Here is a 21,179-nt window from a genome sequence, read left to right as displayed (position 1 = left end):
TGTATTGATGCCTTATTTTAAGGCAGGCATTTGATAAAAGGGAGTCAACTTGTATAAGTGAGAGGGGGTGCTCCTTTATTGGGTGTCTCTTATCTCCTTGGGGCCACTTCATCTCTGAGAATTAGTAGTGAACCATTTCTGGTAAAGGCTTGAATTTTTTTTTTTTTTTTTAATTCTTTATTCCCTTCAAAAGTCTCTGATTTCTACCAGCCTCAATGAGCTTCGTGCAAATCAAATAGGTGTTGGGCGGGCAGGTAATGCTTTCTATTTGCATGCCTACTGTGAAGGTACAAAAGATACTGTTTGTGAAAAATATCTAAAGAACAGACCTTCCTGCCTTTCCCCTGTCTTAAAGTAGCCCTTTTATTTTTATGTGGAGTTATTGGCAGTTCTTGGGTTCCTGCCTCTTTCAATTTGGTGGTATACTAATAATTACATTGGGTTATAGTCTGTCCATTTGCAGAAGGGCATAACAGTCTTTGTGTTGTCATTATCAACTTAGTAATGGATGACTTGATTGACTTTTTCACCAGGTACCAAGCTAAGCACTTTACATGCATAATCTCATTTATACTTTTAAATGAAGAATCTAAAATTAGAGCCATTAGGTAACTTGACTGAGATCACAAGCTCACCAAGGTCTAGTAAGAGACAAAGCTGAAGTTCCTCTAGGTTGTAGAGATGCTTTGAGGAATAGTGACAGTTCCTCTGTTGAGCATTCTGAACTTTGCAAAAAAATCAAGGTATTCATGAAGTTTTTGCATGTAATTGTTTGTTTAGAATTAATCATTGGGACAAGCAGTCTATGTGCACAGTCTTTCAACCCTCACTGGCCACATAAGAATGGAACACTTCCTTATTGAGAGAGGGGGAGAGGGAGAGAGGAGCGCTCCCGACAGCGTGAGCACACAGCCTGCGGCAGCTCAGTGCCTTGTGTGGAAACATCTTTCTCTGCGCTTTGTACTTGACGTGTGTCCCTTTGTTCTACTTAAGCCTGTGTGTCAGTGGCCCTTAGGCACAGCCCAGTTGTCCTTATTTCAGACAGCATGATGGGGGTTCCTTCCTGTGTGGCAGGAGAGGGTTGCATGTAGGCAGGTAGCCCTGTGTTGGCTGCAGGGAGAGACATGCTGGTCAGTGGGGACCAGTGCACATTGTTGGACTTGATCTTGCTTGGTCTGTTCTCAGGAAGTGAAGCATTGCTCCATCCAGTGCTTGACTGCATTGTGTTTTCCTTGGTGACTCTGACACCAAGATACAACGGGCAGTGTTTGGTTCCTTCCCTGGAATCAGTGACCAATGCATGGTGTTCTGCCCAGTGAGAATGAACCATTTGAACAAATCAAGTAACCTCAAAGGTGTAATTCTCTTGGCATTGTTAATGATTATTTGTAGGAGTAAATAAGTGCAATTCTTTTGTTGTTCTTTTTTAGAGATGGGGTCTCTCTGTGTTGCCCAGGCTGGCCTCAAATCCCTGGGCTTAAGCAATCCTCCTGCCTCAGCCTTGAGTAGCTGGTACCACAGACATGTACCACTGTGCCCAGCTAAGAAATGCAATTCTAAGACCTTGTTTTTTTTGTATATGTATATTATACTTAATGCCCAGCTAAATTCTCATTTGAAAGGGGATTTGTTAAAACATCAGCAACTGACCTTCTTGGACAAGGAAAGCAATATATTAAAAAAAAAAAAAAATCTTTGAGTCCCATTAGTGATTCTCAGCTCTTAACTGTGGATCAAAATGGCCTGGGGAACATTTGAATGTACTGATTTATAGGCCCACTAGTACTCAGTGTTCAGGAGATGTTTGGGAGTGAGGTCTGGGTATTGGATATTTTTTTCCCCAAGAGGTCCCTGGTGATCCCCACATGCAGCCAGCATTGAGAACCACAACCATAAGAGTTCTGCTTCTCCTTCCCCAGCTTCCCCTTTATCTCCCCTAACAACCTGTTTCATTGTAGAGATCATTGATCCATGTGATTTTTCTTTTTCTAGATTAAAGATTTCTTGAGCTACGTCTGTCCTGTGAACGCATATCCAAATGTCATTCCAGTTGGCACAACTATGGATAAAGTTGTCGAAATGTGAGTAGTCATTGGTTGTGGGACTTGGTGTCTCCCTTTGTGGCTCTTGGCTAGGACACAAAGGAGAGTTTGCCTGAATGTTTACAAATCTAGAATCTGTTTCTGTTGGGACATTTCTGAACTGATACTCATTTCCATTTCTTCCTGTAGTGTTTCCTTTAGTTCAACAATGTGGCAGAAGGTATACGTAGTGTTGTCAGCTTCTCCTAGGTTGCAACCCAGCTCCACCATTAATTAACAGTGCAGTATGAGCTTGGCCAGATCACTTCTCCGAGCTGGTCATTCTGAATCAGCAAAATGGGAATATTGATGCCTACTTGTTGGGCTTCTAGAGATAATACAGGGAGACAGTATAAGAAAAGCACCTAGCACCATGCCAGGTATGTCGTCAAGTGTCTACTGAATGGGTAACTGAAGCCAAAGGAGAGGTGCAATAGTATTCATGGATGTCTTTTACTACAGTATTACCATTTTCTTACCTCTTCTTTGGGTTTCATTTATGCATTCATTAATGATTTATTTATTTAATTTTTTTTGAGACAGGGTCTCACGCTGTCACCAAGGCTGGAGTGCAGTGGTGTGACCTCGGCTCACTGCAACCTCCACCTCCTGGGTTCAAGCGATTCTCCTGCCTCAGCCTCCTGAGTAGCTGGGACTACAGGTGCACACCACCACGCCTGGCTAATTTTTGTATTTTTAGTAGAGACGGGGTTTTGCCATGTTGACCAGGCTGGTCTTGAACTCCCGAGCTCAAGTGATCCACCTGTCTCAGCCTCCCCAAGTGTTGGGATTACAGGCATGAGCCATTGCACCCGGCCCATGAAATGGTTTCTTTAGTGCCAGCCATATGGAGGGAATGGAGCTTGGGTTCCAGGTTGCCTAAGACACCCCCTGTCCTAGCAGAGCTCCAGTCTCATGGAGAGGCCAGGTGCAAAGGCAGCACACAAGCTCGATGGGTGCAGAAGGAACGAGGCCCCTTGTCAGGGAATCTGCCTCACAGACCCCGATGAGGACATAACAGGACCAGGCTTGCAGATGTCGATGGAAAGGAGGACGGACAATCTCTGGAGAGAGGTCTGGGTTGTAGACACAGATTTGGAGTTGGCAGTGCAGGTGAGAACTGAAACCATGAAGACAGAAGAAGTCACCAGGAGTGGGAGGAGGGATCACAGAGCTGAGGCCAGAACCCTGGGCAGCACATTTAAGGGAGAAGTGAAGGAGGAGGAGCTGGGCTGAGATGGAGAGTGGCCCAGACAGCAGGATGAGAGCAAAGGGAAGGGTAAGCAGAGGGTGCCCATGGAGTGTCTTGAGAAGTCAAATAATATGGGGACTACCAGGTGTCCTGTTTCCTTGGTAATTAGGTCATTTGTGTGTGATCAGTGAGAGCAATTCAGTGGACTTGTGAGTTACAAGCCAGATTTCAGTTGAGAAACGGGTAAAAAGTGAGGAAATGGAAAATACTGAGGACAGACTATATAAAAAGTTTGACAGTGAAGGGAAAGTTAGAGACAAGATGGCAACAGGAGGCAACAATCAGGAGGCTTGATCTTAAAATAGCTGAGACTTCAATATGACTGTAGAACTAAACTTGAATACACATATACTTGGACGTGTTCAGGAATCACTTGAGATGCTTGTTTTTGTTGTTGTTTTTGTTTTTTTTGAGATGGAGTCTCGCTCTGTCACCCAGGCTGGAGTACAGTGGCGCGATCTCAGCTCACTGCAAGCTCTGCCTCCCAGCTTCACACCATTATCCTGCCTCAGCCTCCCGAGTAGCTGGGACTACAGGTGCCCGCCACCACGCCAGACTAATTTTGTGTATTTTTAGTAGACACGGTTTCACGGTGTTAGCCAGGATGGTCTCAATCTCCTGACCTCGTGATCCGCCTGCCTTGGCCTCCCAAAGTGCTGGGATTACATGTGTGAGCCACCGCACCCGGCCGAGGTGCTTGTTAAAATGCATATTCCTCATCCTGCTTTTTTTTTTTTTGAGACAGATTCTGGCTCTGTCACCCAGGTTGGAGTACAGTGGTGCAACCTCGGCTCACTGCAAACTCCGCCTCCCGGGTTCAAGTGATTCTCCTGCCTCAGCCTTGTGAGTAGTTGGGATTATAGGCGCCCACCACCACACCTGGCTAATTTTTGTATTTGTAGTAGAGATGGGGTCTCACCATGTTGGCCAGACTGGTCTTGAATTCCTGACCTCAAATGATCCACCCACCTTGGCCTCCCAAAGTGCCAGGATTCCAGGCGTGAGCCACCGTGCCCAGCCCCATCCTTCATTTCTAGCAGACAATTCTGTTGTACGTAGGTGGGGGAAGATGACCTTACTTTGAAAAGTTAACCCAGGAGAATAGCTGAAATGACTGTAAAGAGACACAGTAATGGATGAGAACTCCTGGAAAGGTTGAAGGGGATGGATCCAGAGAACAGCTGTGGAAACAGGGGCAAGGATATAAAATGGGGGTGGCTGTAAATAAGTTTCAGGTTGGGCACTTCATGGCCCTGTTCAAATGGTATGTTGTAGATCATCCTAAAGGCTTCCCGGAATCTGCCAGGAGGAGGCAGTTGGCAGTGAGGCCTTCGAAAAGGGTAGGACATCTTCAAATCTTACTTTTCTGCCTTTTTGTATCTTATCTCCACTTTGTCTTAGCTTTCAGCCTAAGGACCTAGAATGACAAGATAAATTTGTGGAGATTTCTGTGAGATATAAGTAAACCCTACTGAACAGGGAATGGGAAGCAGCTAGTTATACTGTATCCTGAATGCTAGAGGATGTCACTGTATTAATGGTTTTCAGGATAGGGACCTACTTTTTTTGCATCTGATTTTAAGTTTTGCCTTAGTCTATTGATGTAACAATAAGATAAACATCTACCAGGTTGCATTTAAGTGCTTATATTCACCACTTTATTATATCAAAGTGATTTTTAACTACGAAATCAGTTTAGAACTGCTTTTCAATCCTCCAGAGTAGTTGTGTGATTTCCCTTACGGTCAAGATTTTGTTAAAAACACAGGGATCCAAGAAATAAAAAAACAAAAAAATAAAAATAAAAAAAATTTGTAACACTATCAGTGATGCCTACCTTCTAACAACTTCCCCAAAAGGAAAAATCAAATATTCTGATTCATTTCAGCTTAAAGCCTTTATGCCGGTCTTCCCAAAGTATGGAGCCAAAGTATAAACCACTGGGAAAACTGAAGAGAGCCAGAACAATCCACCAAGACTCAGGTAAGAAAAATGGTCCTGGGTTCAGAGGGGTGGGCTCCCCGCAAACACTGCTTTCCAGGGAGCTTGGGTCTGGGGGAAGTCGCCTTGGGCAGAGTGGACCCGGGACCCACCACAGGTCAGACTTGTCACATGGTCTCAGGAAGTACTTTGCCTTCCTGTCTTCAGCCTGTAAAATCAAGAGTCTGAGTCTGCTCTCCTTCCCTGGGTTAAAACAAGTGGTGAGGCCGGGCGCGGTGGCTCAAGCCTGTGATCCCAGCACTTTGGGAGGCCGAGACGGGCGAATCACGAGGTCAGGAGATCGAGACCATCCTGGCTAACACGGTGAAACCCCGTCTCTACTAAAAATACAAAAACTAGCTGGGCGAGGTGGCGGGCGCCTGTAGTCCCAGCTACTCGGGAGGCTGAGGCAGGAGAATGGCGTAAACCCGGGAGGCGGAGCTTGCAGTGAGCTGAGATCTGGCCACCGCACTCCAGTCCGGGCGACAGAGCGAGACTCCGCCTCAAAAAAAAAAAAAAAACAAGTGGTGAAAACTCTGCCATCATGTGTGCTGTTCTCAGCTTTCTGGAAATACGCCTCAAGATCAGTAGAGGCCATAAAGAGAGGCTGGTTTGTTATCCTTGGACATTTTCTTAAGATACTAGTAAATGCTGATAATGGAGACTTTTCTTATCATTATTTCTGATCAAATTGATCAGTAGTGTTTATACAGAAGGCTTTTCCCCTATACCTTGTACCTTCTTTCATTGCTACACTGATTTTTCTAGTGAAGGACAGAGGTAGGCTCTGTAGTAGAAATCAGAATGTTAGATTCTGAGCAAAGCTCTGGGGCTTTCCAGCAGCCCTATTTCATGGTTAGGATTGTTGATTTTCATTCCTTTGGTGGAAAGTCAGTTACTCTGCCGTGCAGTAAATACTTGACCAAAACTCACGAGATAAAGATGATACTATTTTTTGAACACCTATTAATGGCAGGTGTTGTGCTAGGTCCTTTACATATGCTATACCTAAGCCTCTAAACAAACTTACAAGGGGTACCATCCCAGTTCTAATTATGACGAAACTGAAGTTTAGAGACTTAAGTCCCTAAGGATTAGCAAGAAGTACGTGATGGGCCTGGGATTCTAATCTAGGCCTGTCTCTCATCTCTTGCTTCTACATTTCTGCTCATGGAGAATCTAATTTTAAAACATTTAGATGACAATTCCAAGACTGATAAAGTAAGTCTATTACTGGTGCTTGAAGAAAAGCACATTTGTTTTTGTTTCAACAATTAAAAGGTTTTAGAAAAACAGTTCCATTAATTTCAAATGTTAACTCTATTATGTAATGTATCCTCTAATCCTTACAAATTTATTTTTTTTTTTAAAAAAAACAGCTTTCCTGAGGCATAACTGATAAAAACTGCCCATTTAAGGCGTACAATTTTATAAATTTTTTTTGCATATGCATACACTTGAGAAACCATGACTACAATTAAGATAGTGAGATTATCACCTTCAAGTTTTCTTATGCCCCTTTGTCATTCCCTCCTATTCTCACCCACGCCAAGGCAGCCACTGATCTGCCTTCTGTCATTATAGTTTGCATGTTCTAGAATTTCATATAAATAGAATCATATAGTATGTCTGGGTTATTTTACTTAGCACATCAGAGATTCATTCATGCTGTTGCATGTATCAGTAGTTCACTCTCTTTTATTGATGAGGAGTAGTCCGCCTCAGGGATATACTACAAGTTGCTGATCCATTCACCTGTTGATGTACTTTTGGGTTGTTTCCAGTGTCTTTCTTATTATAAAGAAAGCTGCTATGAACATTCATGTACAAACTTTTGTATGGACATAGGTTTTCACACCTAAGAATGGGTCATATGGTAGCTCTATCTTTAAGAAACTGCCAAAATGTTTTCCAAAGTGGTTTGACCATTTTGTGTTCCCAGGAGAAGTGTATGAGAGTTCTGGTTGCTCCACATCGTTGCCAATACTTGGTATGGTTAGACTTTTTAATTTTAAAGATCCTAATAGGTGTGCAGTGATAGCTCTTTGTGGTTTTAATGTGCATTTCTCTAAAGACTAGCAAGGTTGTGTATCTTTTAAGGTGCCTATTTGCCATCCATGTATCTTCACTGGTCAAGTGTCTATTCAAATCTTGACTCATTTTTAAATTGTTGGATTTTGTTTTGAGACAGAGTCTTGCTGTCACCCAGGCTGGCACTATCACAGCTCACTGCAACCTCAACCTCCCAAGCTCAAGTGATCCTCCCACCTCAGCCTCCCAAGTAGTACAGGCATATGCCACCATGCCTGGCTAATTTTTATATTTTTTGTAGAGACGGGGTTTCACTATGTTGCCCAGGCTGGTCTCAGACTCCTGGGCTCAAGCAATCTGCGTACCTTGGCCTCCTAAAGTGCTGGAATTACATGCGTGAGCCACTGCACTCATCATGTTACTAAGTTTGCCTAAGTTTCTGGACACAAGTTTAAAAAAAAAATATATCAGGTGTATAGAAGTATTTTCTTCTACTCTGTAGGTAATCTTTTCAATCTTTTTAGCAGAGTATTTTGAAGAGCAGAAATTTTAAATTTTGATCAAGTGAATTTATAAAGTTTTACTTTTTTCTGTATCATATCTAAGAAATCTTTGACCCAAAGGCATAAAGATTTTCTCCTGTGTTTTCTGCTAGAAGTTGTCACAGTTTTAGGTTGTACATTTAGATCTGTGATTCATTTTTGTTTTTAAAAATATGGTTCAAATGTAGATCCAAGGTAATTTTTGTGTGTGTGTGTGTGTGTATGGATATCTAAATCATTTGTTGGAAACACTATCTTTATTCACTGAATTGCTTCAGCACTTATGTTGAGTCAGTTTACAACATGTGGAGGTTTATTTCTGGATTCTCTGTTATGTTCCATAATCTCTGTCTTGAAACCAATATTACCTATCTCGATTACTGTAGCTTTGTAAATCTTGAAGTCAGATGATTTAAGTTCTCCAACTTTGTTCCTTTTTTCTTTTTGTTTTTTTTTTGAGCTGGAGTCTCTCTCTGTTGCCAGGCTGGAGTGCAGTCGCACGATCTTGGCTCACTGCAACCTCTGCCTCCCATGTTCAAGTGATTTTCCTGCCTCGGCCTCCCAAGTAGCTGGGACTACAGGTGTGTGCCACCATGCCCAGCTGATTTTTGTATTTTTAGTAGAGATGTGGTTTCACCATGCTGGCCAGGCTGGCCTCGATCTCTTGACCTCACGATCCGCCCGCCTCAGCCTCCCAAAGTGCTGAGATTACAGGCGTGAGCCACCATGCCCAGCCAACTTTGTTCATTTTCAAAGTTGTTTTCGTTATCCTAGGTCCTCTGCATTTCCATATGAATTTTAGAATCATATGCCAATTTGTACAAAAATGTCCTCTCCTGAGGTTTTGATGAGGATTGTTTTAAATCTGTTGATCAATTTGGGAAGAATTGGCATCTTAACAATATTGAATTTTTCAGATCCATGAACATGATATACCTCTAAATTTATTTGTCTTCTCTAATTTCTCTCAGCAGTGTTTTATAAGATTTTCAGCATATAGATCTGTGTAAATGAATCCCCAAGTATTTCATTTTTGGGGATACTGTTGCACATGGTATTATTTTTTAAGTTTCAATTCCTGATTGATTGTTGTTAGTATACAGAAATATAGGCTCAGTCTCCCTTAGTCAAAATGCTTGGAACCAGAAGTGTTTTGGATTTTGGACTTTTTTGAATTTTGTAACATTTGCATTTGCCTTTGATGGTTGAGCCTCTTTAATCAGAAAATCTAAAGTGCTGCAATAAGGGTTTCCTTTGTAGTTCAGGTGTCAGACTTTTGGATTAGGGATATGCAACCTGTGCAACTGATTTTTGTATTTTGATCTTGTATCCTGCAACCTTGCTAATCTCACATATTGTTCTAGTGCCTTTTTTTGTAGATTTCATTGCATTTTCTACATAGATTATCAATGTTGTGTTCAATTTTATCAATTTTATCAAGCAAAATTATCAATTTTGCTTCTTCCTTTTCAGCCAGGATGTTTTTCTCTTGTCTAGACTAACCACTACAATGTGAAACAAGTGGCAAGAGCGGGTGTCACTGCCTTGTTCCCAGTCTCAAGGGGAAAGCATTCATTCTTTCACCATTAAGTATAATGATAAGTATAGGCTTTGTGTCAGGCAGAATTACTTTCTTTCTGTTCTTGGTAGGTGGAGGGATATCAACAATGGATAATGGGTTTTCTCTAACACTTTTTCTGTATTTATTGAGATGATCCTATTGTTTTTCTTTATACTCTGTTAATATGGTGACATACATTGATTTTTGAGTATTAAACCAAACTTGCAGTTCTCTAATCCCTCTTAGTCTTGACATATTATCCTTAAGTATTATGGTAACAATTCTCTCATTTACGTTCAGAAGGGCTATTGGTCTGGAGTTTTGGCTTTTCTTTTCCTTGTAATTGTGTGGTTTTGGTATCAGGATACTGCTGGCCTCACTGTTATGAGGTGTTTCTTTATTCTCAGTCTCTGGAAAAAATTTTCAAGGATTGGCATTTTATCTTTCTTCAGTAACTGGTAGAATTTACCAGTGAAGCCATCTGGGTGGGACAGGAGTTTTCTTTGTGGGAAGGTTTTTTTTTTTTTAACTACAAATGTGATTTAATAGGCATAGGACTATTCAGGTTATTTTTTTTCTTGAGTAAACTTTGGTAACTTGAATCTGTCGAAGAATCTGTCTTATCCATGTTGCTTAATTTTTTGGCATAAACTTGTTTTTATTTTAGTATCTGTAGAATCTACTGATATTAACCGTCTTACTCCTGATACTACTTTGTGTCATCTCTAATTTTTTTCTTGATTAGTTCAGCTAGAAGTTTACCAGTTTTACTGATCTTCTCAAATAAGAAGTTTTTGGTTTTATTTTCCTTTTCTTTTTTTTTTGGCAGGATGTAGTTTCCTATTTCACTGAATTCCACTCTGATCTTTATTTCATCTGCTTATTTGGAATGTTATTTGCTCTTTATTTTTAAGTTTCTTAATACAGAAGCTGAGGTTGTTGATTTGAGACCTTATTTTCTAATGTAGGCATTTAGTGCTATACTTTTCCCTCTTTAGCAGCATCCCACAAACTTGTCTTTTCATTTTCATTCAAAACATTTTCTAATTTTTCCTTTGACACATGGGTTACTTAGAAATTTGTTACTAGTTTCTGAATTTTGGAGAACTTTCCAGAGATCATTCTGTTGTTATCTAATTTAATGTTATTGTGGTCAGAGAACATACTTTGTATGACTTTTTTTTGAGACAGATTCTCATTGTCGCCCAGGCTGCAATGAAGTGGCACAATCTTGGCTCACTGCAACCTCAGCCTCCCAGGTTCAGGTGATTCTCCTGTGTCAGCCTCCAAATAGCTGGATTTACAGGCCTGTGGTACCACACCTGGCTAATGTTTTGTATTTTTAGTAGAGATGGGGTTTTGTCATGTTGGTCAGGCTGGTCTTGAACTCCTGACCTCAGGTGATCCATCTGCCTCCCAAAGTGTTGGGATTATAGGCGTGAGCCACCACGCCTGGCTTTGTACTTTTATTGAGATTTATGGTCCAGAATATTTACGGACTATCAATTGTGGAGCAATTTACAAATTAAACCTCGTAAATGTTTAATGTGTACTTTAAGGAAATATATGTACTACTGTTGTTGGATGAGTGTTCTATAAATGTCAGTTAGGTTGACAATGTTGTTCAGGTCTTCTACATTCTTGTTCTATCAATTATTGCCAGAGGGGTGTTGAAATTTCCAGTTGTAATTGTGGACTTGCTTATTTTGCCTTGATTAGTTCTACCGGCATTTGCTTCATCTATTTGAGGCACTATTAATAGGTATACACAAGTTTAACATTGTTATATCCTCTTGAGGGATTGATACCTTTATCTTTAGGAAATGAGTCTATTCCCTGGTAATATTCTTAGTTCTACAATCTACCAGAGCCATTTGAATTTCTTCTCATTAGTATTGGCTTGATGTATCTTTTTCCATCTCTACACTTTTGTCTTTATATTTAAAGTGGGTTTCTTGTAAGCAGTATGTTGTTTGATCTTGTTTTTATGGCCAATCTGGTAATTTCTGGCCTTTAATTGCAGTGCTTAGACCACTTAGTTTTATTGTACCCACTGATATGGTCAGGTGTAAATTTATCCTCTTAGCTATGTTCTTTATTCTTTGGCCTTCTTTCGGATCAAGTAACTACTGATTGATTGTATTTAATCTATTGTTGGCTTATTGGCTGTGTAACTCATTGATTTCTTATTTGAGTGGCTTCTAACGCAGTCATCCCTTTGTATCCTTGGGGGATTGGTTCCAGGACCCCCCCCCCCCCACCCCGCCAAAGAGTACCAAAATCTGCATATGTTCAAGTCATATTAAATGGTGTTACATTTGCATATAACCTACACATATCTTCCCATATATTTGAAATCATCTCTAGAATACTTATACTTTACAGTGTAAATGCTTGGTAAATAGTTGTTATACTGTATCAATTTTTGTGTGTTTTGTATTTTAATTTTTGCTTTTTTTCAAATGTTTGATCTGTGGTCAGTCAAATCCACAGATGTGGAACCTGTGGATACAAAGGACTGACTATACATCTTTAACATATCAGAGTGAAAAGATAAATGATATATTATTCCAAGTATGGCATAGGAATGTTACAGCAGTATATTTCCATTCCTCTTCTCCCAGTCTGTGCTGTTATCGTCATACATTCTCCATCTAGTATAAACTCCACAATACAAAATTATCTTTTAAGCTTTATTGAAGTATAATTGATATACCATAAATTCATCCTGTATAGGTGAACAATTCCACGACTGTTAGTATAACGGAATTGTACAATCATCTCCACTATCTAATTTTGGAACATTTTTATTACTCAAAAAAGAAACTTTATGTCTATTTCCAGTCACTCCCCATTACTATTACCAGCCTTAGGCCACCAGTAATCTAGAGTTTGTCTCTATAGATTTGTGTTTTCTGGACATTTTATAGAAGATAACTCATACGGCTGGGCACAGTGGCTCACGCCTGTAATCGCAGCACTTTGGGAGGCCGAGGAGGGTGGATCATGAGGTCAGAGAGATCGAGACCATCCTGGGTAACACGGTGAAACCCCGTCTCTACTAAAAACACAAAAAATTAGCCAGGTGTGGTGGCGGGCGCCTGTAGTCCCAGCTACTCAGGAGGCTGAGGAAGAATGGCGTGAACCCAGTGAGATCACGCCACTGCACTCCAGCATGGCTGACAGAGCTGGATTCCATCTCAACCAAAAAAAAAAAAAAAAAAAAAACATACACCATGTGCTATTTTGTGCCTGGCTTTTACTTAGCATGTTTTGAAGGTACATCTATACTGTGGCATGTATCAGTACTTCATACCTTTTTATTGCCAACCAGTATTCAATTGTACAGGCATATGACATTTTGTTTATCCACTTACCAGTTGATGGACATCTGGGTTGCTTCCCCTTTTTAAATAATAATGCTATGAAAATTTGTGTACAAGTCTTTACGTATCTTTCTCTTGGGTTTTATTTCTTGTGGGGCGGGGGGTAGAATTTTGGAGTCATAGTTTGCTTGGGCTGCCCTAACAAAATAACACATACTAGGTAGCTTAAGCAGGAGGCCAGGCATGGTGGCTCACGCCTATTATCCCAGCACTTGGAGAGGCCACGGCAGATGGATCACCTGAGATCACGAGTTCAAGACCAGCCTGGCCAACATGGTGAAAATCTGTCTCTGCTTAAAAAAATAAAAAATAAAAAATAAAATAATTAAAAAAATAAGTTAGGCCAGGCGCAGTGGCTCACACCTATAATCCCAGCACTTTGGGAGGCTGAGGTGGGCAGATCATGAGGTCAGGAGTTTGAGACCAGCCTGGCCACTATGTTGAAACACCATCTCTACCAAAATTACAAAACTTAGGCATGGTGGCACGCACCTGTAGTCCCAGCTACTCAGGAGGCTGAGGCAGAAGAATCACTTGAACCCTGGAGGCGGAGGTTAGTGAGCCGAGATTGCGCCACGGCACTCCAGCCTGGGCAACAGAGCAAGACTCTGTCTCAAAAAAAAAAAAAAAAAAAAAAAAAAAAAAAAAAATTAGCTGTCCATGATGCTGAGTGCCCATAATCCCGGCTACTTGGGAGGCTCAGGCAGGAGAACTGCTTGAACCCAGGAGGCAGAGGTTACAGTGAGCCAAGATTGCACCACTGCACTGCACCCTGGGTGACAAGAGCGAAACTCCATGAAAGAAAACCACAGGTAGTATTTCTCACGGTTCTGAAGGCTGGAAGCTGAAGGTGTTGGCAAGGTAGGTTTCATTCTGAGGCCTCTTCTCTTGGATTACAGGTGGCTGCCATCTCTTTTGTGCTCACATGGCCTTTTCTCAGTGCATGCCCATGGGGTGGCAGGGAGAGCATACATGCGAGCTGAAGTATCTTTTAAGGATACTAATCTTATCAGATCAAGGCTCCAGCCTTATGATGGTTTAACCTTAATGATGTCCTTAGAGGTCCATCTCCAGATAACAGCCACACTGGCTTTAGGGCTTCCACATATGAATTTTGACAAGAAACATTCAGTTCATAACATATGGTCAATCTGTTTTAACACCTCAAGGAACTGCCAAACAGTTCCAGACTGAATACATTTTACATTCCCTCCAGCAATATGTAAAGATTCCAGTTTCTTCACATACTAAGACTTCTGTCTTTTTGAGTATAGCTATCCTAGTGTGTGTATGGTGGTACCCTGCAGTTTGATTTGCATTTCTCTAATGACTAATGTTGAGCTTTGTTTCATGTGCTTATTGGCCATTTATGTAACTTTTTTGGTGAAATGTCTATTCCTATCTTTTGCCCCTATTTCAACTGGATTATTGACCTTTGTATTGAGTTGTAAGAGTTAAATAGTCTAGTATCAATCCTTTATCTAATATTATTAGGAAATATTTTCTCTGACTTGTCTTTTCACCTTCTTGATGGTGTCTTGAAGTGTAAAGGTTTTAAATCGAATTTGCCTTTTTTTCTTTCATTGCTTATGCTTTGGTATCATATCTAAGAAAATATTGTTTGATCCAAGATCATGAAAACTGACTCCCATGGTACATAATTTCACAGTCAGTTTTGATTGTATTTTCCTGCTTCTTGAATTTCTGATAATTTGTTTTTGAATGCCGTACATTCTGAATTTTACCTTTTTAGGTCCTGCATAATTTTGGATTTCTAAAATCATTCTTGAGCTTTGTTCTAGCATGTGGTTAACATGTTTATAGTTTGATCTTTTCATGTCTTTTACCTTTGTTATGCAGGACCAGAGTAGCATTTAGTGTATAATTTTCCCCACTACTGAGGCAAGGCTCTTCTTGGTTCTTTTACAAATGCCCATGGATCATGAGGTTTTCCACTCTGGCTGTTGGGACCAGGACTAGGCACTGTTCCTGGCACAGTGAGTTCTGGGCAATTTCTTTTTGAGTGATTCGTTGCCTGTCTTCTGGTAGTTTCCTGACAAGCACATGCTGCTCAGTACACTGAACACTTGGTGGGGACTCCTCTGCAGCTTTTCAGAGTTTCTGTGCAGCACTCTCCTCTCTGGTCTTCTGCTCTGTAAATTCCAGGTACCTTGATTTCTTCAACGTTACAGTTCCATCTCAACTCAGGGATGTCCATGGGCTCTATCTAGATGTTCCCTCCCTGACTGGAATCTGTTATGAAGCAGTGAGTCAGGCAATCAAAGGACTCATCTGTGTCTTGTTTCTCACATGTCATTGTCCTTAATTGCTCAATGTCCATTTTGAGAGGTAGTCTGATTTTTAGTTATTTCAAGTGGGAGGTTAAATCTAGTCTGTTACTCTATCTCACCTGGAAGCAAAAGTCCTTTCTTCCTTTAATCTTTTGTGCCTTTTATGCATCTACCCAATCCACACTTGTTTTTGATAAATGTTTTTTGGGATCAGGCACAGTCACTGATTTGGAATGTAGAACAGTTCAACTGAGAGATCATACAAAAATATTTCATAAAAAGGTAATTTGGGGCCAGGCAAAGTGGCTCATGCCTCTAATTCCAGCACTTTGGGAGGCCGAGGTGGATTTCTTCAGTGAGTGCAGGAGTTCAAGACCAGCCTGGGCAACAAGAGGAAACACTGTCTCTAAAAAAAAATTAGCTGGGCATGGGGGTGGATCTCCTGAGCCTGGGAGGTCGAGGTTGAACTGTGATTGTGTGAAACATAAAAAACAACTTTGGCATAGTAGTGAGGGACCTAAAACATACATATAATCTTTGGCTTAAAATCTATATCCTGCAGTCTAGGATGATTCCAAATATAGTCATTAGATATCTTAGTGACCTTAAGTCCTAAGATCAGTTACAAGTCATAACGTTGGACTTTAAGAATGAGGCTGGGTCCTGTGTATTGACACACCCTTTTCTCTGGGCCTAGCTTCACACTGGGAAGGTGGGAGCTGGATGACGGTCTCTATGGTCCATTATATTAGTGTCTTAAAAATGCAGTGTTTAGCCACATCATTTAAGTGGATTATTATAAAACCAGATTCAGCAGTAGAACACGAAGTTGCCATATACAGTAGTTTCAGATGCATTTAATTTCCTTCCTAGGCTAGATAACGTTAGAAGACGGAAAATATTTGTTTTTCCAAGTAAGGCTTTTTTCATTTTAAGAACATTTGTTGACACAGCATGCTTAATTTTGAATTTTAAGTTCTTGACACATGTTGATTTTTCAAGTATTTTGCTTTAAAGTTGATTTAACCTGTCGCAACTTTGTGCATAAAGCATGTCAATAAGATGCTCATAAAAGAGAAAAACCTTAATAAAAAGCCATTTAATTTTCCCATGACTATCTCTTTGATGATCCTCTGCCAGTACCTTTAAGGCACAACCCACTGAGCATCTACTATTTGCATTTGCAGAGCACACAGGCTTTGCAAACCTGGCTGATGAACAGAAATCAGCTGTAGAACTTAACACAAAAATCAAATTATTTGGTCCTGTCTTTTAGGGATTCAGTAGGTCTGGAATGAGATACAGAAACCTATGTGGTTTTTATTTTTTAAAGTTTTGCATATGATTGTAATGATCAGCCAGGCTTATATATAGAGCAGAGTGACTGCTCTATATTCTCCACTGATAGTCTGGCATTATAAAAAGTTGAAGGATGGTGATTAAATTGTTCAGTGTATTCCAAGAATATCTTTTCCCTTTGAAGAAGAGTGGCCACCCTATTCCTTGCAATTCCAAGAATTAAAAGTGTAGGTACAAATTGGCTCCCTTTGCCTTGTTTCCTATAAACCTGTTTTGTTTGTCCCACAGAGGAGGAAGATGACTATCTCTTTGATGATCCTCTGCCAATACCTTTAAGGCACAAACTTCCATACCAGGAAACTTTTCAACCTGAGGTATTTTCAATGACTGCAGTATCAGAAAAGCAGCCTGAAAAACTGAGACAAACTCCAGGATGCTGCAAAACAGAGAGTATGCAGAGCTCTCGTTTCACAAACTTTGTAGATTGTGAAGAATCCAACAGTGAAAGTGAAGAAGAATTAGGAATCCCAGCTTCACTGCAAGGAGATCTGGGCTCTGTACTTCACCAGCAAAAGGCTGATGGGGATGTACCCCAGTGGGAAGTATTCTTTAAAAGAAATGATGAAATCACAGATGAGAACTTCCCTTCCTCCATAGAGGCAGGGGGATCTCAGTCACCGAAGCTTTTCAGTGACTCTGATGGAGAATCAACTCACATCTCCTCCCAGAATTCTTCCCAGTCAACACACATAACAGAACAAGGAAGTCAAGGCTGGGACAGCCAATCTGATACTGTTTTGTTATCCTCCCAAGAGAGAAACAGTGGGGATATTACTTCCTTGGACAAAGGTGACTACAGACCAACAATCAAAGAGAATATTCCTGCCTCTCTAATGGAACAAAATGTAATTTGCCCAAAGGATACTTGTTCTGATTTGAAAAGCCGAGTTCAAGATGTAACAACAGTTCCTAGTACTGGAGAACCAATTACTCTAAGCAGTGAGAAACATATACCTGAGGAAAAAAGTTTGCTAAATCTTAGCGCAAATGTGGATTCCCAGAGCTCTTCTGATTTTGAAGTTCCCTCAACTCCAGAAGCTGAGTTACCTAAACGAGAGCATTTACAATATTTATATGAGAAGCTGGCAACTGGTGAGAGTATAGCAGTCAAAAAAAGAAAATGCTCACTCTTAGATATCTAAGAATTCAAAGTGCTTCAACCTAGAGCAACCACTAAAAAACCTGTACAGAGATGACAGTCAATATTACAATAGAGAAAATACAATACTTAAAAATGTTCAAATAACCTGGTTTGGTGTGGTGGCTCACACCTGTAATCCCAGCACTTTGAGGTGGGCAATCGCTTGAGCTCAGGAGTTCGAGACCAGCCTGGCCAACACAGTGAGATATCTCTACTTACAAAAAAAAAAAAAAGCCAGGCATCGATGGGCTACTCTGGAGGCTGAGGTGAGAGGATCACTTGAGCCCAGGAGATTGAGGCTGCAATGAACCGTGACTGTGCCACTGCACCTCCAGTAGACTGGGTGACAGAGCAAGACCCTGTTGGAAACAAAAAAAGGCAAGGCACAGTGGCTCATGCCTGTAATCCCAGCTTCTCAGGAGGCTCAAGCAGGAGAATCACTTGAACACAGGAGGTGGTGGTTCAGTGAGCTGAGATTGTGCCATTGCACTCCAAGCTAGGCAACAAGAGCAAAACTCTGTCTTAAAAAATAAAAAAAGATGGTAGAACTAAACCCATACATATCAATGATTATACTAAATGTAAATAGTCAAAGCACATCAATGACAAGAGACGTGGGGGAAAAAACCAACATAACCCTATGATCTGCTGTCTATAAAGAAACTCAATTCAAGTGATAGGTTAAAAGGATGGAAAAAAGACCATGTACACAATTAAAGATGGAGTGGTTATACAGTTTCCTAATGATAAAAGGTCTAGTTCACCAAGAAGACAAAATAATCCTAAATGTATATACACCTAACAGCTCCAAAAATTTATGAAGCTTTTTAAAACAGCTGAAAAGAGACAAACTAATGCACAATTACAGTTAGGGATTAACATCCCTCCTTAGAACTAGTATATACACATTAATCAGTAAGAATATAGAACTGAAAATCAAGCTGACTGGATTAAATTGACATTTATAGAACACTCCACCCCAGAACAGCAGAATATACCTCCTGAAGTACACATGGAACATTCAGCATGATAGATCATATCTTTGCTCATAAACATGCTTGATTTAAATTGACAAACTTGGATCTATTACGATAAACTGATGGCTGTAGACGAAATCAGCATCTTATTTATCCCCAAAGATGTTAAATCTATTAACCTTGATGTGAATATGGTGGCAAAATTAGAAGTAGACAATTAGGATGTAAAAGAAAATGCTGTCGGGCGCGGTGGCTCAAGCCTGTAATCCCAGCACTTTGGGAGGCCGAGACGGGCGGATCACGAGGTCAGGAGATCGAGACCATCCTGGCTAATACGGTGACACCCCGTCTCTACTAAAAAAATACAAAAAACTAGCCGGGCGTGGTGGCGGGCGCCTGTAGTCCCAGCTACTCCGGAGGCTGAGGCAGGAGAATGGCGGGAACCCGGGAGGCGGAGCTTGCAGTGAGCTGAGATCCGGCCACTGCACTCCAGACTCCAGCCTGGGTGACAGGTGACAGAGCGAGACTCCGTCTCAAAAAAAAAAAAAAAAAAAAGAAAATGCTCAAGAATTAAATGGCAGCCAGGCACAGTAACTCACACCTGCAATCCCAGTACTTTGGGAGGCTCAGGACAATCGCTTGAGCTCAGGGTTTTGAGTCCAGCCTGGGCAACACAGGGAGACCCTGTCTCTACAAAATGTTAGGCATAGTGGTATGCACCTGTAGCCCTAGCTATTTGAAAGCCTTAGGTGGCAGCACAGATTGAGCCCAGGAGGTTGAAACTGCAGTGAGCTGATTGTGCCCAGCCTGGGCAACAAAGCAAGACCCCGTCTACAGAAAAATAAACTCTGTGTTATTCATTCTCAAAATCCATCAATGTGTTAGGCTTTTATGTTACGTATGAGGATTTTTTAACAAGTTTTAACAAATATTCATGAACACTTTGTTATTCTGACATTTCACAGATTATGGAAGTAAAAGCAGAGACATCACTTAAAACAATTTGCAGACCAGTTAAACTAATACTGGATAGGCATTATCATGATGCTGCATGGCAATCAGACCAAAAAGTATTGGATCCACCAGACTAATTAGGGTAACAAGACTCAGAGTATCGACTTAACTATACACATTTGTATATATTCGCTGGTAACTAAAACTTAGTTTTAACAATGTACCTTGTGATCCAAAGTGGGTGTTCAAAAAATGCCTATAAACATTCCTCTGAATATATTCCTGGTATTTTATAATCACATTAAGATTACATACTGTTAGGTTTGTTTTATGTGAGAGTCTGCCATTATAAATGCTGGCTGAATGAATTGGGCTAAGGGCTAAGACAACTACAAGAGACGTAATCAAGAAACAGTGATTACCAGAAATTATATTTGGTGCTCACTCTAATCATGCTCTTAAGTTTTTTACAGACCATATATGAACTCCTTTAATTTTCACAATCACTCTTTGAGGTAGATACATTTCTAATCCCCATGTACAAATGAGGAGACAAAGGCACAGAGGTTAGTTCACATAGCTATGAGGCACAGGCAGAATTCAAACACAGGCAGTTTGGCTTCAGAGACCATGCTCTTAACTGCTATATTCTGATGTCTCTCCAAAAGAGTATAAATATGGGCAGGGTTAATTGTAGCAGCTACTTGGTTTTTACTTCAAGAATCATAAATTACAAGAGGAAACATGAAGTTTTTATTTTTTTGAGATGGAGTCTCGCTCTGTCACTCAGGCTGGAGTGCAGTGGCCCTATCTCTCAGCTCACTGCAACCTCCGCCTCCCAGGTTCAAGTGATTTTCCTGCCTCAGCCTCCCAAGTAGCGGGGATTACAGATGCGTGCCACCACACCTGGCTAATTTTTGTATTTTCAGTAGACAGGGTTTCACCATATTGGTCAGATTGGTCTTGAACTCCTGACCTCTGGTGATCCACCCGCCTCAGCCTCCCAAAGTGCTGGGATTACAGGCGTGAGCTCCGTGTCCAGCTGAAACATGAAGTTTCAAAATGCCAAGATATATCACAGAAGACACTCAGCAGTCAGCTACATTTATCAGAGAGGAGTTCCAGGACTTAAATGTTTAAAGAGTATAAACTAATTTTTTTAAAAGACTGCCTGAAGCTGGAGATTAAATACTTTAAAAAGTTCACTGGGTGATCTTGGCATGTTGACATTATCTTACCAGTCTAAGTTTGTTACCTTACACCAACCTGATAGGTTCATTAGAAGCACATGAATACATATAAAAGGCATAAAAGACTTGGTTAACGAGTATCAGCTCTGAGTTCCAAAATTCCTTTGCATTTCCAGGCAGTACTTACCATAGTATGTTTACGCACCTGGTGAGTGATAATGCTCAAAAACTTCTGAAGTATTCATCCACATTATGCTAGCGAAATGTCAAATTATCCTTTAATATTCAAATGCATGAACTATAACTCCTTAGCCTTTTGGCCAAGATCAAGTGTAGCATCAAATCCATGAACCATGATAAGCTATCTTAAAAGGAAAGTAACATTTCAAGGAATTGAATATAAATTTTTGGTTAATCTTGTTAGCACGTAGTGA

The 21,179-nt window shown here is 40.7% G+C and overlaps 1 protein-coding gene across 5 annotated transcripts in view; it reads left to right on the top strand.

Annotated features, from left to right (window-relative positions):
• The window catches only part of DCLRE1C (DNA cross-link repair 1C), a 47,812-nt gene extending 29,955 nt beyond the window's left edge, over positions 1 to 17,857 (top strand). For 4 of the 5 annotated variants that reach the window (XM_030940015.1, XM_030940016.1, XM_030940019.1 and 1 more), the window contains 3 exons: positions 1,993 to 2,081; positions 5,222 to 5,316; positions 16,712 to 17,857. In XM_030940015.1, coding sequence (XP_030795875.1) covers positions 1,993 to 2,081; positions 5,222 to 5,316; positions 16,712 to 17,625 — 1,098 coding nt within the window. In that variant the 3' untranslated portion in view covers positions 17,626 to 17,857. The remainder of the gene's footprint in view (positions 1 to 1,992; positions 2,082 to 5,221; positions 5,317 to 16,711) is intronic. The other variant, XM_030940017.1, reaches the window with a different exon arrangement.
• The last annotated feature ends 3,322 nt before the right edge of the window (positions 17,858 to 21,179 follow it).

The sequence above is a fragment of the Rhinopithecus roxellana genome, chromosome 11 (assembly GCF_007565055.1).
Source record: "Rhinopithecus roxellana isolate Shanxi Qingling chromosome 11, ASM756505v1, whole genome shotgun sequence".
Lineage (NCBI taxonomy): Eukaryota > Metazoa > Chordata > Mammalia > Primates > Cercopithecidae > Rhinopithecus > Rhinopithecus roxellana.
The sequence above is the reverse complement of the archived record's forward strand: the minus strand, read 5'-3'. Positions and strand labels throughout refer to the sequence as shown.